Source organism: Aspergillus udagawae, assembly GCF_001078395.1.
Source record: "Aspergillus udagawae IFM 46973 DNA, scaffold_1, whole genome shotgun sequence".
Taxonomy (NCBI): domain Eukaryota; kingdom Fungi; phylum Ascomycota; class Eurotiomycetes; order Eurotiales; family Aspergillaceae; genus Aspergillus; species Aspergillus udagawae.
In genome coordinates this window covers 2,948,629-2,963,940 of record NW_025091264.1, presented here as the reverse complement: position 1 = coordinate 2,963,940, position 15,312 = coordinate 2,948,629, and the positions used below count along the sequence as shown (strand labels likewise).

Here is a 15,312-nt window from a genome sequence, read left to right as displayed (position 1 = left end):
CACAAAGTACCACCACCGCACCACGAGAGAAGGGCTTCCTCCTGGTTCTTCAAAGGCCCTGCCCCGCCTCGCAGCTTTAGCTCCTACGTGCATCCCGTCGGACTCATTAATACCCCTGCTCACTGCGCCAGCCCACTGTCTCGCATATCAGAAAACCCGGTCAGCCTCTTGGCTTCCAGTGACCGCTGTATATAACTTAACACTGCTTTTACTATTCCGTTGTGTGGGTGACTATCATCCGGCTTCCCTCGTCTCGACTCCTGTTTGTTTCCCAGGGCCGCCCAGAGGTCGAAACACTACCTGGGGCTGAGTGGGACGGGGATATCGTCAGCTATTGCAGCCTCTTCTTGGTTGTCATTTAGAGGCGCAGGAGTCGAGTTGGATTCTACGGAAAGATGTCATTGAAACAGGTATGAGTGACCCCTCGATCTCGCAATGCAGATCTGACATAGAGCAGGAAATTGAGACATGGGTGTTGGCTCTGGAACACTACGACAATCAAGAGTACGAGGAAGCCATACGGATCTTTGGTCATATTGCGGATACGTCCAAGATATTCTTCAACTGTGGAGTCATCTATGCAACGCTGGGAGAGCATGAAAAAGCCGTAAGTTTATTAAGTCAAAAGCATTTGACGGCAGTCCACTGAGCATTTAGCTAGGTCCAATGTTACCAACGCGCCGTCAGTCTAGACCAGTACCTTGCCATTGCCTATTTCCAAGAAGGCGTGTCCAACTTTCTTCTAGGCGATTTTGAAGAAGCATTGGCCAATTTCAATGACACCCTTCTCTATCTCCGGGGCAATACATCCATTGACTATGAGCAATTGGGCCTGAAATTCCGTCTCTTCTCGTGTGAGGTCCTGTTCAATCGGGGTCTCTGCTATATCTACCTGCAGCAAATGGGTCCAGGCATGCAGGACCTCGAATACGCGGTGAAAGAAAAGGTCACTCCCGACCACGATGTCATTGATGATGCCATTCGGGAGAGGGCAGAGGTATAACCTATAGTGCCTTGGTTGTTGAGCTTTTGCTGACCGAAGCAGGGATACACGGTATTCTCGATTCCCGTGGGAGTTGTCTATCGACCCAACGAGGCCAAAGTCAAGAACCTCAAAACAAAAGACTATCTAGGCAAGGCGAGACTGATCGCAGCGTCATCGCAAGGCAACACGCGGAATGGACATCAACCTACAGATTTATTACGAACTCAACCAGCGTTCGATGACCGCCCCGCCGACAGCATCTCGTTCGCAGCCACGAACCTGGTGCAAAAGAATCTGTCGGGACGAAGTCGTCAGCAGTCGGAACCCCCGCTAAACCGCACGTTGTTCCCACCTACGCCACCTCCAGAAGGTGACAAGGCTAGCACAAAGACCTCTTCCGGTAGTAGTGTGGGTGCCAGTGGTAGGCCAGGTTCGGTTCGGGCAGCGCGGCCTCCTCGGCTCAATCTCGATCGGCCGGGGTCTCAGCCCAATGGGGGGAGTAGCGCAGACATGCCCGCTTCCGACAAGCCACGGATTGGGACGACTCGTACGGCCTCTGAACCCCGTGGACCACCCAGCCGACATTATCCACGGGGACTCAATGGTCCAGAGACTGACAGATATCTTCCTTCTCGGGAAACGGGAAGCCACAGAAGAGGAGCCAGCGAAACAAGTTCTGCATCGATCCCTCGGAATGGCTACGGTGAGGACGGATGCGGAGTGTACACAAGCCCACGATCTATGGCCAATAGCGGACGAAGAGGCATGCCTCCTCAGCAGCAACGGTACATTGACGAAGAAGAGGAATACGTGGGCGATACGTGTGGTGTACATAGTGCCCGCGGCATCTACGAGACACCCGGCAGCTCGCAGCGACGTACCAGATCACCCGTCCGAGAGTCAAGGCGAGCTGACTCACGCAGGCCTGATGTCCGCAGATTCCGGATCAAAGTTCATGCTTTTGAAGATACCCGGTATATCATGATCGGGCCCACGATGGAGTACAGCGACTTTGAAGCCAAGATTCGGGAGAAGTTTGGCTTCCGCTCGCTTCTACGAATCCGAATGCAGGACGAGGGCGATATGATTACAATGGTGGATCAGGAAGATTTGGACCTCCTGCTCAGTTCGGCCACTGAGGCAGCTCGGAGGGAGGGCAGCGAGATGGGCAAGATGGAGGTGAGTCCGGTCCACACGTTTATTAAATGAACCGTAACTGACTGGCTTTAGATATGGGTTGAAGAAAGACCAATGATATAGTCCTAGAGGTGTTCTTTGCAAGAGGATGTTCTGGCTATAGATGAGCAGAGGGCCGGTCTCTGCTGTTGCATTCTTGGTGCTGTCACCGCTGATTTTTCGATGTCGCATGATTTATACCCTTTTATGATTCGTACGAGCGAGATGATCTTATTCCAGCTTATGTATTTATATGGATACCCATTGATTGATATACAGCGTACTTTTGTCCAGCAACCGCAGTAAAATGTATCTCTTAATGATTCTTAGCTAAAAAGTGACTGACTAGGGCAAGTCGGATCACGGGAATGCGGACAGCCATAGAGACCCACTGCGCAGTGACGTTGATTGTTGACAGCGAGGCTTCATCTTTTGTCACTTCCTTTCCAGCTACAGCTCCTCACAATCCCCGTCAAATCAGTTACTGGAGGGATTAGTCCAAAAATGACCGACATTACCTCAGATATCAACCGACTCCTCAAGGACAAACATGCAAGCACCACAATCCCTAAGGGGGAGCCTCGTCCCCCATCCACCGCAACGGCCGACGAGTTCCTCAAAGAAGCATACCGGATAGTCAGCGTGCCCCCCGCACTCAATGTCAGAACAGATACTAACACACTGTAGAACTCGCACATCCACTCCCTTCTCCTCTACCTCCAATCCATCCGCCACTCTTACCTCTCCACAACCCCAACAGTCCATCCCCGCACCACCTCCCTCCGCACCAGCCCAACCACCTCCACCCCGTCCAGCACCAGCACCAGCACCCCCCAAAGCAAACCCCTCAGCGACACCGAACGCGATTCCATCGACTCCTCCACCGCCCTCCTCCTCCGCGACCTTTCCACCTCAATCGCCAATCTCGCCACGGCCGAATCCCTCCGCCAGGAAACCGAATCCGGCCTGCTCCGCAAGAAACACCGCGCCCCGTCCGCCCTCCTCCGCTGGGCCGGCGGCGCCAGCGCCCTCGTCAACACCCCCACTGAGAACAAATCCCCCGAGCAGATCCACGATGAGGAGCGCGCGCGCACCCTCCGCACCGTCCGCGAGAACATCCTCTGGTTCCTGCGGCGGGGACTCGAGCGCGCGGCCGAGGCGCAGCGCGACATGGTCGAGAAGCGCATCGAACGCGTCCGCGAGAAGGAGAAGAGCGTCCTGTATAAGAGTGAGGCGGGCGGGGCTAGGGCCCCTCTCTCTGCCTCTTCCTCTGTGCCTGCCTCTGCGTCTGGTTCGGGCCCGACAACCGCGGAACCACAGTTGCGTGGAGCGACGCTGAGCGAGACCGAGACAGCGGCCATCGAGGCGGAGCTGTCGCCCGAGCAGCTGCAGTTGTTTGCCGAGGAGAATGATCTCATGCTGAGGCAGTATGAGGATGCGTTGAGTAAAGTACAGTATGTTATGTTGTTTTTACTCTTGTCTTACAGGCTGACGGAAGTGGGCTGGCGAGATGCTAATGTGTGTGTTTGTGCAGGAACGCTGAGAAATCGCTCCTGGAGATCTCCTCCCTCCAGCAGACGCTTGTGTCGCATCTGTCGACGCAGGAGGAGTCTATCGAGCAGCTGGTCATGGATGCCTCGACGACGACGTCGAACATCGGGCAGGGGAATAAGGAGCTGAAGCGCGCGACGCAGCAGCGGAGTACGGCACAGGCGGTGTTTTGGGGGACGGTGGGACTGTGTACGTGGCTTGTGGTGTGGGATTTGATTTTCTAGCTGGCTGGCATGGCATTACTGGATATATTACTACGATACCATTCTAATCCGATGCACCGTTGGTTATAAACGTGGTTGAGAATGAGTTCATTCAGGAAAACCCTCGCCCAAGGCGATCTACATATGCGAGTAGAGTAACGGCTCAATCCGACGGGCCATGCAGAGTAAAAAGAAAATACATTCCATCCGAAGATGTGAAGGGGTAATTAGAATGGATAAGAGATGCGGACGGGTCATGACGGAGGACGGATCGGATATCTGGCGAAGAAATGGAGCAGAAGCGAAGTCAAAGTCACTATGAGGTCTCGCGGACGACACTGTCGACCGCTTCGGCGAAGTAGTCGATGTTATTTGTGTTGAGACCCGCCATCGAGATACGGCCGTTCTTGGTCTAGAGGGATAAAATATTAGCTTGTTGTCGCTCAGTCAAAGGGGAGGCGTAGCTAGTTATCAGGGACTGCAACTGCCGTGGCTATGATCCGAGGAGCGGGGCGGAGAACCCCAGCAATTGCGGTGTCTAGCCGGCGCCGCTAATTAAAAGGAGAAGCAGCCACTTACCATGTACACGTGCCACTTATCTCTGAGGATCATGACCTGCGCTTCGGTCAATCCGGTGAAACTGAACATGCCGATTTGACTGGTGATGTGGTCCCAGTTGCCGGGGGTGCCCTTTGCCTCGAGGCGCTCCCGAAGACCCTTGCGCATCTCCACGATACGGCCGCTCATCGTCCGGAGGTCATCCTCCCACTCGGCAAAGAGCTGGGGGTCATTGAGGATGCGGCTGGCGATGCGCGCGCCGTACGCGGGCGGGTTGGAGATCTCGGAGCGCTGCAGGATGGCTAGCTGGGAGGCGATGTGGGCGTTGGCGGTTGAAGCGTCGGGGCCGGGGGCCGAAACGAAGTGGAAGGCGCCGGTGCGCTGACCGTACAGACCAAGGTTCTTCGCGAAGGACTGGGCGATGCAGAGCTCGAAGCCCTGATCGACGAAGTAGCGGATCGCCCACGAGTCACGGGAGAGGTCGCCGGACGCGAAGCCCTGGTACGCTGTGTCAAAGAAGGGGAAGTGCTGGCGCTCGCGCAGGACGACCGCGACCTGCTTCCACTGGTCCTGGGTCAGGTCGACACCGGTGGGGTTGTGAGCGCAGGCGTGCAGGACGATGATGGAGCCGGGGGGAGCTTCGCGCAGGGCACCGAGCATGCCGTCGAAGTCGAGACCCTTGGTTTTGGCGGAGAAGTAGGGGTAGTTGGCGAGGGAGAGGCCGACGTTGGTGAAGATCTGGTGGTGGTTGGCCCAGGTGGGGCTGGAGAGGTAGACCTTGGGGGGGAGTGGGTGAAATTTGGCAAGGAACAATGCGCCCAAGTGCAATGCACCTGTTCCTGAAATGGCTTGCAGTGTGCAGACCTGTTATCAGCCCGCCGATTAGCTTTCCGATATCCAACTACGGTCGCAAGGCGTTCCAAGGGAGTGAGCGCGGGTCAAACATACTCGCTTCTCGCGAATGGCTGCACTATCCGCACCGAGTATGAGCTTTTGAGCGGCCGAGGTGAAATCTGGAAGACCTTTGATGGGGAGATATTCATGGTTGACGTTGGGGTCGTTGCGGATCGCCTCGTCGGCCTGAATCAAAGCTGTCAGTCACAGCCTCTTTCATCAGGATGCTGTTGCAGGGACGGTGGAATCACCTTTTTTACTACAGGAAGGATCCAAGGCTTGGCGTCGTTGTCTCTGTAGGCGCCAATGACAAGATCTAATTTTTTGTCCGAGGGATCCCGACGGAAAGCTTGAACCAGACCGAAGAGAGGATCTTCTGGAGCGGCGGCCACAACGGCCGTGGAGAAGACGGACGGGCTGGAGGAACCCATGATGTGTGAGGAAAGAGAGGCGAGACGATTTCGAGCGATGGAGGATGATGATGAGAAAGAGGTTGATGACGAGGAGGAAGAGGAGGATGTAGAGGTAGTTGTAGTAGTAGTTGTAGGAGGAGTACTGGTTATGCGCGGGGAAGACATGGCGCAGGATGCAGATGAGAATTAAATGACGGGTAAATAAAGGCCACTCCAAAAATGGTATGAGTAATGGAAACCCAAAATGCGGGAATTTTTCCTGTTCTGGGTCTTCTGTTTTCGCCCTGGGAAACAAACTCAGCAATGACTGGGGTTTATTTTTGGAGATCGATCATTCTCCAGTCACAATAATCATACCACTGGGGGAAAGGAATTCTGCTTGCGTTCACCGGGCGGAGCGATTCGGTCAACTGACAAGACTGACAGGCGTTGGCCCAAGAAAGAAGCAGATAAATCCCGACGGAGTTATCTCAAGCGTCCTTAATAATATAGTAGGCAGGGAATGCGATATATTGAAGATAATGCAGACCGAGAGAAAGATATGTCGATGAGGGGAAATCCAGGCCCAGTGAGGGGTATCTTTTTGTGTGTCTCAAAAGGGTAATATTGGGGATGGATATAGTATCAATCCTGATACTGAGTCAATATTGCTCAATAATTTAAGAACCGAGTCAAAACAAATAATCAGTCCATTAGAGTGGTACCCATTCTCCCTTCTTTCGCTATTTATGTAAGAGAATCATTCAACCCAACTTCACCCGACCAAAGCGTGATTTTTTCCTCCTGACGGCGAGCCGAGGAACTTGCTTGCCCCGATGCCGATTACAACACAATGGCATGACGACATCACATGCCACAGTCCTTCATTAATAAAGCACTTTTTAAGTATTATGATCTTATCCTCGAGATTGTTCACTCCGGAGCTCTCTTGCCTTTAGGGACGGAGACCTTTCGGCCTCAAATGATATTTGTCGCATGCGTCATGCTCGGCCAACCAACCACCGAGGCTGTATAGTCAGCATCACCATCACCATCACCATCACAAGTAGTTATCTGCCTACTCCTGAGAGATAAAGAGCGCATGATACCAATGTTTAACAAACGTGCAAGCTTTCCCAGTGTCAAGTCATAATCCAGACTTCTTGACCAGAAGATAACCTACAGGTATTATTATTGTTGATTCTGAAACAGCAGAGCCCAGAGTCCGGAGTGTTAATAAGGCTAAATGTGTCCATCATCATGCCTGTGGTGATAATTAACCGACCTACCCCGTAGAATTGCAAGATCTTTGCTCCAGTTGGCAAAAAAGAAGGGTCAGGGACCCGGCGGAGTTACCCCAATCAAACTCTTAGATAATATCGGAGGTAGATGCGTGATTAAATTTCGGTTCTTGCCCGACAGCCACTCCGCGATTCTCAGTAAATACCACTATACTCCATATATACACTATCTTGCCCAGGTAGCGTTTGCGAATCTATGGAGTAATAGTACATGCATTCCCTTCCGGGATACATCAGTGTGAACTCGCCAGGAAATTGGTATTCGAGCGGAGGCAGTTTGGTAGAATTTTCTGATGTAGCTAATCAGTCTGGCCACTCAAAAATACATGGAGGCAAATGCAGACCCCTGCCTTTCGACTGTAGAATTCGGCCTTCGCGCCGAATCAGAATTCGAGAGGAAAGGAAATCAACAGCATCGTGGGCTTCGTGGCCCGCCATGAGTCCACCGTCCCCGTCCATTTTTCCCCACGGGGTGGACTTTTTCCGAATGAGGAAATTCTGTCGAAGCCGTCGCCGGATTCCGGAAGCCTCTTACCTGAAGATGTCGAAACTGGGTTAATACTAATGATATTAACACAGATGGTATGTATGCATTCATTCTTGGAGTCACGTACATATATGTATAAAGAAGTGAAATCATGCCAAATGCAAAAGATCTTTTTAAGGCCGCTGAACCCAAGACTCCAATCTCCAAATAAAAAGACCTGTATCGCCCATTTCCGAACCATAACCGTAACCATAACCATAACCATACACTCATCAATCATCCAGACGAAAAGTGAGAAGGGAGCAGTATCCAATAAAAATCGGCGTACCAAGCCATACCATGCCCTGATGGTACACAATTTCAAAATCGAAATATAACACAGAAGAATGAATCGTAGATGACTGGAAGTCTCCTATACTGAGGCGATGTGTGAGGTTGCAAATCGGAATCGATCAGTTGGCATCCAAGTCGCATCGCTGGGTGACAAACGTCCGCAGCAAATCTACGATTGCGCTGTAGCCTCGACTCCATGTGTGCGTGTTCGTATACGGAATCGCTCGCGTAACCGTGCCGTCAGTCGATTGCGTCGGCGCTCTGCCTCTTCGTTGCTAGCGTCCCGGCTGGCTTCCTCCCGTACGCTCCGGAGCGCAGCAAGTCTTTCCTCCACGGTGGCATCGCGCATCCGGCGGGCATTCAAGGTGCCATGCAGGTACGATGATATCCGGCGATGTTGACGACTTGACGTAGCGTCTGCTGCTGGTGCAGTCGCGTTGTCTTGAGATGCATTGTTGTTGCCTCCCTCACCTTGCTCGTGTTCTTCCTCGGCCTGCGGCGGATTGAGGTCGATCCGGCTAATGATGTGTCAGCTTTTATATCAGAGCTATAACGACATAAAACATACCATAACGGGCAAGTGCCCGACACATTGACCAGCCAAGGATCGATACATTCAGGGTGAAATTGATGGTTGCAAGGTAGCACGCGCAGGTCCTGACCCTTGATGAAGTCATCCGTGCAAATCGGACAGGAAAAGTTTGGATGCTCATTCGGCGACTCCGTATCTGTCGCGGGTGTCGGTGTGCCTCGCCGTTCGGCGTCGGTCTCAGTATTGGCAGTTTCGGTTCCTTCATTCCGCTGGCCAACAGTCACAGAGGGAGGGGGGCCATTGGCAGCGGGTGCCTCTCGACGCTCAATGACCCCTTCCTCTTCGGTCCCGAGGGACATCTCCACATCACCCTTGACAGGGTCTGTGTTGGGGCCAGAACTATCCCCAAATTTGACAATGGGAATCGTATCCAGCATCGCCCTTGCTATCCCTCGCGCTCGACTTTGTCGAGGCCGCCCCGCCGTGTATCGGGGGCCATACCGTTCCGGATGGCGATGAGCCCGGATAGCGCCGGTAATAATGATCGCTAGGAAAAGCGCAGTAATAATGCCAGTGATGCTGTACAGGATGATCATGGCTAGTTTTCAGTTAGTTAAGAGGACACTAGCCTTGTCGGGGGAGAGAAACGCACCAGTATTGGGGCTGTCCGTTGACCCATCCGGGGTCGACGGGGTGACTGTTCCCACGAAGGACATATTGTAGACAATGCTGAGAGAACCGTTCCCGTTCTGCTTACTGATTTGAACTCCAAGCGATTCGGCAAAGGCTGGGTTCAAAAGGGTGAAAACGTTGGTATATTGGCCGACAGCGTCGTTGTTGACGGTGTAGTTGCAATGGGAAGCAGAAGCGCTGTACAGAAGAACCGCGGATGCCTTCTCTTGCGCTGTAAGAAGATTCGCTACGGTTGCACTGGCATCCAAATTGCCTGGATACAGAGACGTGTCGCAGCTGACAAAGGCAATATCACCGGTACTCAAACTGAGCGAGTTGTATGCGCCAACATCCACTGGATTCCCAGTGACATTGAACCTCTATGATATCATTAGTCCTATGTGGCTTCTATCTCTGAGGATATAAACTCACCTGAAGGTCAGTACCGTTTAAATTGACCAAATATTGGGTCAGAGGTGCGACAATAGCGTTCGACGGAACGGTGTATTGATTGCTCTGCAGATGGAACCTCTTTTGGTTGGTGAACGACAGATCCGCAGAGCTATTCGACGGCAGTACGGTACAGCCTGCCGAAGACCCTGTCGCTCGAACGGTGGACGAGAGAGTAAGGAAAAGAATAAAAAGAAAAAGAGACGGGGAGAAAGAAGAAAAGGAAGAAGGAAACACAAAGGGTATTTGTCTGGGCTCCATTATTGAATAGGATCAGCCCGGATCGATGGGGGATTTCCCCACGGTGACGAGGCTTACGGAAACAGCGGAGGGTAGTCAACTATGGGGGTGCACAAAATATCATTAGTCACGGTCCTCACGGATCCTGTACTCCGTGCAGTAATCCACAACGCGAAAAGAACCGGAAAAAAGAGGGCCAGATAAAAAAGGAAAAAGGCAAAAAGAAATAAAGAGGAAAAGAGGAAGGTGAAACGACTATCAGTGATGGAACAGCCTCTTCCACGGCGGGGTTGATCCCTTACCAACGGCGACTACAAATTCTAATGCAGGCGACCGAAGGGATGGCCGAATTATTTCAAATAATAATGCACGACCATTCAGTACAGAAACGGGGCATAATAATGGGGCGGGAAGGATTGGATTGAATATGGCAATGGGAAGCCGAGAAAAATCATGAAAGGTAAAAAGGGAAGGGAGCAAGTTAGAGAAGAAGAGCGCTTGAAACCCGACGCCGTTGCGACAACCGGGCTGGTCTGACCAGGTATCTAACGCCTCCCCAGTTACCAGTCTTCAGTTTCACTTTCAAGCATCGGTCGGCTGTGTCAATGGGGCATAGCAGGAGTGGACCCTCACAAGTGATTGACAGCCAGCGGTTGACTAGCGTGAGATGTGCAGGTCAAACACTTAGGTACTTGATAATTTGTGCCTTGCAAGTGTGACGATGCTGATGGACAGCGACTGGCGATCAGCGAGTATTCCCAGCCTTTCCGGCACGATCGGAAAAGGATCCCCCTCCAGGGTATTAGTGTGAGATGAGAGGGGGCTATGCAATCATCCTTGGCTCTGTTGTGGGTGTCCCAAAAAGTAGGCCAGACCGTAAGATGGTCGCAGCTATGAAATGGATGGATTGAGGATGGCAGTAAGGATTCAGGAGGATATTGAATGTAGATTGAAGTGTGCTAGTAATATACAGGAGCAGAAAGACGCTAACTAGTGTAGGTACAGTATCCAACCCTCCATAATGATTTTGGAGGGCGGGATTGGAAGAGGTCGAAGATTTCGTTAGGTACCGAATAATACTATTCTAAATCTCTCCCAGTACGTACAAATCCTGGGGGAGACGTACAAAAAACCGACTATCGAAGCTAAGATAAGGGATCATCCTCAGCATCGCGTGCGATCTTATCCGGTCGTCTTTCTAGGCCACTGTTCTTCCAATAGATGATGCTCAGCGCTTTTTCTTTGACTTCTCAGCCACTTTTGAGGATATTATTTGTTCCTTAACAGGATTCTACTATTCACCTGGTACACAGAATACTTGGGCGCTGTCGCATCAAAACACTAAAAAGGCAGGTGTCCTACTGTCCTCTGAATCCAATCATTCCGATGATCTCTCTGGTGCGGGGCTTGCTAACGTCGATCCATGGGATGAGGAGACCGCGCTGGCATAGGCCGCGGAAAAGATGAATCATTATAGTTGATGATGATCTTAATAGACTTTCCACTCCAATTTCAAGGGGATGATGGATCTATCTAGCATCATCCTTATTGAATTCCCAAGAAGGGCGAGAAGATATTCCGTCATTCCATCGGGATGCTAATCGTTGTGCTAACTGGCGAGCCAAGTCGGCATATTGTACATAGCGAGTGGTAGCAGCAGGTCGGCAAGAAGATGAAAAGCATCTGATCGTCAGCAGCCATGCAATCATTGCATCATCGCTGGATATAGCTCGGCTCCGGATTTGCTGGCCATTGAAGAACACTAGATCTTAACCATGGAGATTGTTCTCCTTCACATGGGTTTAATTACATTGTCATTAACATTATTGACGTTGATTGACGCAAACCACATGATGCTTACCTCTCTTTGTTGACCATCAATTGTCCTATTCCGATCCCACAATTCCAAATTCAATTCTCCCTTCCTTAACTGGCTCCCAAGGTTGCTTTTACTTTAACTTCATGCAAATCGCATTCGAGATTTTCTTGCAACGATATTCAGTCCTGCTGATACCCTGAGTACATATGGATCATTACTTCGTTACGCTTCTTCAACTTTACAAATCTCCGGTGATTCTCCGACTATCCACGATGAGTCCGGAATCGGAGCAAGTATCTTGACCAATCCTTATCATATCGTTTCGCACTATCTTAAGAAGTAGGCTGGTGGGCTTCGTAAGCGCATTCGGTCGAGAGAGGACTCCTAGGCCGCTTATGTCATAGACTCTCGGCATCACCATGCCTCATGTTATCTGTTGATATTGCACTTCGCTGTCTAGACTTGCTGTCGGATACCCATTACCGAGATGCCGACTCCGTTTGCGCGCCCGGTGAGGACTGTCCAGCGGGCTCAAGCGCCTTACCACTGGTAGCGAAGAGACTGAAATGGGTCAGACTCTCGAACAGAGCTCTTCGTCCTCGTAGTAATAATGCTATCGACACGCGATGTGGGTTTATATGAGCCTAATGGGTTACTAGCAATCTCAACCATGTCATTGGGAGCGTCTTTCGCATCTATATATGATATATTGCGCTTCGCTCCACAATCAACTCTCCATTCTTACAACATCAAGAACAATGAGAGTGTCAAAATGCGATTAAGTCCAACCTCATCATTATCTGCCTTAAAATAATGGCAAAAATGACAAATATTCCACCATCTCAAAATATCATGGGTTACACTGCATCTTGAACGAATTTCCTGGCCCAGTAGGACCTAGTGCGACTAGTCCAGACTTCCAGACTCCGCCTTCTTCTCTTTGATGGAATCGCATTATGTTATCTTGGCTGCACTAAGAATGGAATGCTATCTCGACTTACTGGCTTGGTTACTCATCTTCTGGACTGTGTATGCAGTGTGATTGCGACGCATATGGTACGGATCTGGGTTAACCTACATCTGATGCTAGACAGACTCATAGACGGGCGCCTCGGGATATTCTGAGCTTGGTCGACAGAGAGTGCGAATGCATACTCAGACAACCGAGCGCGGTGAACGAAATTGCGGTGTGTTGGTATAGCTTCTTAGAGAAAGACCTTGGTGTCTCAATCTATAGCTCATGCAGACGACAGGACTCCTGAACTGCTTGACCAATGGAAAGACCTCAGAGATAGCTGCGATCGACGCACTCGCCTTCATCTTGGCGAGACTAGGCAGATAAATCGATCTTGAAACCAGGTCTCCAAAGCCACCATGCATGTCCATGCATATGGCAAATGAAGCATCTGCATAGAGTTGACATGTCTGGCAGTCGCTATCAGGGGAAGATGTTGATTCATGTATCCAATGCAAGAGCTTAGACTAGGTACTACATTAGGCGCTGTTGGTCTTGACGCGGGCTTTTTAAAATAAATGAACAATTCATTACTTTTCAGAGGTCTTGCGCAAACTTCACGTGGCCAGTAGGGCGATCCTATATAATCAGGGATTCTGACCCTATGCCCCAGAATGATACATTTAACCCACCAACTTCCTGGCGGTTCTGTCCGATCAAAAAGCTAACAAGCAGATAGCCCTGTGGCTTCACGGCAGTCATTGGTGATTGGCGGAAAGAGATGGGTCGCATCTCTTTGACAGCAACACTTGGTCTGTGTGCTCCAAACCCGAAAAAGAAAAGATCGAAGTACAATGATCTGGATGGCCAGTCGTGTCCTCTAAATTATGCGTGGCGACAGAAAGCAGACGTATGAAGTGACAAGAGCCTCCACCTGGTGGGTTTTACGAGCGTCGTCTGTGGGTTCTTGATGCGCCAAGGTCGCTATCAAACTTAAAATCCAAGCACAAATACCTTCCTCTCAATTCTGCTGAACGGATCAATGGTAGGCGTCGGTCGGTCCATGTAAGGTGTCATTGTACATTCCTGTGGATCCGGGGGAATTGCGTACAGATTCTGAGGAAGCGCAACAGGAATGCGGCAGACGGATGACTACGTTACCTGAGTACCTAGTACCTACAACCCAGATACCGACCGTGGAAAACCGGAGGAGATCTGACTCGGATGTCAAAGCGACAATGCACATCGAACAAAGAAGTAACTGTGGCTCACGGGGTTTGATGGTTCGGGCCATCTGACACTGACCGGCAGTAAGTCTGTCTTTGATCTACCCTAGGCTTTGTCTGTCTTGACGAGCGGATAGCCCTGGTTTAATGAGGCATTTCTTGCAGTCCTGATTTGGCTGGTGACAGTGTCAGATGTCAGACAGTAGATAGATAGACCTTTCAGTGCCAAACTCAAAAGGAATTCTGGTATGGCAATCATTCCAAGAATGGAGCTAGAAAATAGGGGTAAAGAGGAGAAATCAAAACATGTCCGACTAACTTGACCAAAGAGGAAGTGAGCAGTACGTACATATTTGAATGTTTCTCTGACATTCTGAAATGACAGAGGGACACTTTGAGTATTCTTGTCTGCCGAACTCTCTGTTGAACACTCGGTGGACGGAAGCAAACCCTGATACATATACATAGTTACAGATGTAGTCCAACAGCGATCGTGGGAACCAATCTCTTCAAGGTTGGTATCCAGAAGGGAAAGTTCAGCAGATCGATACCAGCGACCAGGATACTTGTTGCTGTAGAAGATGACACCGGATGAGCCAGCAGCCATGACCCATCACAACACGCTGGAAGACCAAATTTAGCAGCGGAGCGTCCCATAGGCTAAGAAGGCCTGGATTATCTTATCCGCTGCCTGTCCCCGCTTCTATTCGAGGCCTCGACCATCCACACGCCCCATTGCCCGTGTCAGCGGCTCCCTTGATTGGCTGATGATGGTCCAGAGGCGTGTAGGTTCCCTGCTGAGAGCCTGAGGAGGTGGATTTCTCTGTTTGGCCTAGAGTCGAGGCCTTGAATCGACCCAGAGGATGGCTTATCCTCCTTGAAGCCGTAGGTTCAGTACCTTAATACTCGTAGGCATGATTGTCATTGTTGCTTGCATTCAGAGACCTTGAAACGAAATTTCACTTTGAGAAGAAATCAGGCGGGCAAAAGGAAAAAAGAAAAGAAAAAGAAAAATCAGAGGAAAAAGGAACTAAAATTCAAACTTCATGTCTCGTACTTTAGGTACTCTTTTCTTGGAGATGCTGTATTTTCTCTCCCTTATTATTCCCCTCTTTCTCTCCTCTTTTGCCTTTTCTACCTACTGAATGTACTTACGGAGTACCTATTTGCCTATCAGTCCCCCTCCTTGTCCGACCTCTCGACCCCAGCAACTTAGGAAGAGGTTTCATTCATCTGCTTGGCGGGTCATTCCGATGCAAAAAAAAGTGCACAACATGCGAATGCCATAGATAATCAAGATTGTTGCTGGTGATCACCAACCATCATAATCATAGTACCTTAGGCAACCCTGACAAACCTCCATAATATAGCAGAACGTTCCGGATTAAGAGCTACAAACTCACACCCCCCCAGCATTTGATGGCTCGGCGGCAGAACGGTTGAGAACTTATTCACTTGATTAATTCTTTGGCTTCTGACATGAGCACTTCGCTCTCCTCGACGAGACCGTCCCCTCGTCTTCCTTTTCGGACATCCAA

The 15,312-nt window shown here is 50.6% G+C and overlaps 4 protein-coding genes across 4 annotated transcripts; 2 read left to right on the top strand and 2 right to left on the bottom strand.

The window, feature by feature from the left end:
* Nucleotides 1–412: 412 nt before the first annotated feature.
* Nucleotides 413–2,245, top strand: Aud_000951 (putative PB1 domain protein; the record flags this gene model as incomplete). Its single annotated transcript, XM_043286454.1, has 4 exons — nt 413–607; nt 662–997; nt 1,046–2,164; nt 2,216–2,245. The coding sequence occupies 4 exons, from the start codon at nt 413–415 to the stop codon at nt 2,243–2,245; spliced, it is 1,680 nt and encodes a 559-aa protein (XP_043142389.1).
* Nucleotides 2,246–2,665: 420 nt separating this feature from the next.
* On the top strand, nt 2,666–3,936 carry Aud_000950 (putative SNARE protein (Ufe1); the record flags this gene model as incomplete). Its single annotated transcript, XM_043286453.1, has 3 exons — nt 2,666–2,797; nt 2,849–3,615; nt 3,696–3,936. The coding sequence occupies 3 exons, from the start codon at nt 2,666–2,668 to the stop codon at nt 3,934–3,936; spliced, it is 1,140 nt and encodes a 379-aa protein (XP_043142388.1).
* A 295-nt stretch (nt 3,937–4,231) lies between these two features.
* Nucleotides 4,232–5,798, bottom strand: Aud_000949 (aspartate aminotransferase; the record flags this gene model as incomplete). Its single annotated transcript, XM_043286452.1, has 4 exons — nt 4,232–4,327; nt 4,495–5,337; nt 5,422–5,553; nt 5,619–5,798. 4 exons carry the CDS (start codon nt 5,796–5,798, stop codon nt 4,232–4,234), a joined length of 1,251 nt encoding a protein of 416 aa, XP_043142387.1.
* Nucleotides 5,799–8,049: 2,251 nt separating this feature from the next.
* Nucleotides 8,050–9,795, bottom strand: Aud_000948 (RING-H2 finger protein; the record flags this gene model as incomplete). The annotated part of the gene is made up of 4 exons (XM_043286451.1): nt 8,050–8,398; nt 8,449–9,010; nt 9,065–9,464; nt 9,517–9,795. 4 exons carry the CDS (start codon nt 9,793–9,795, stop codon nt 8,050–8,052), a joined length of 1,590 nt encoding a protein of 529 aa, XP_043142386.1.
* Nucleotides 9,796–15,312: the final 5,517 nt, after the last annotated feature.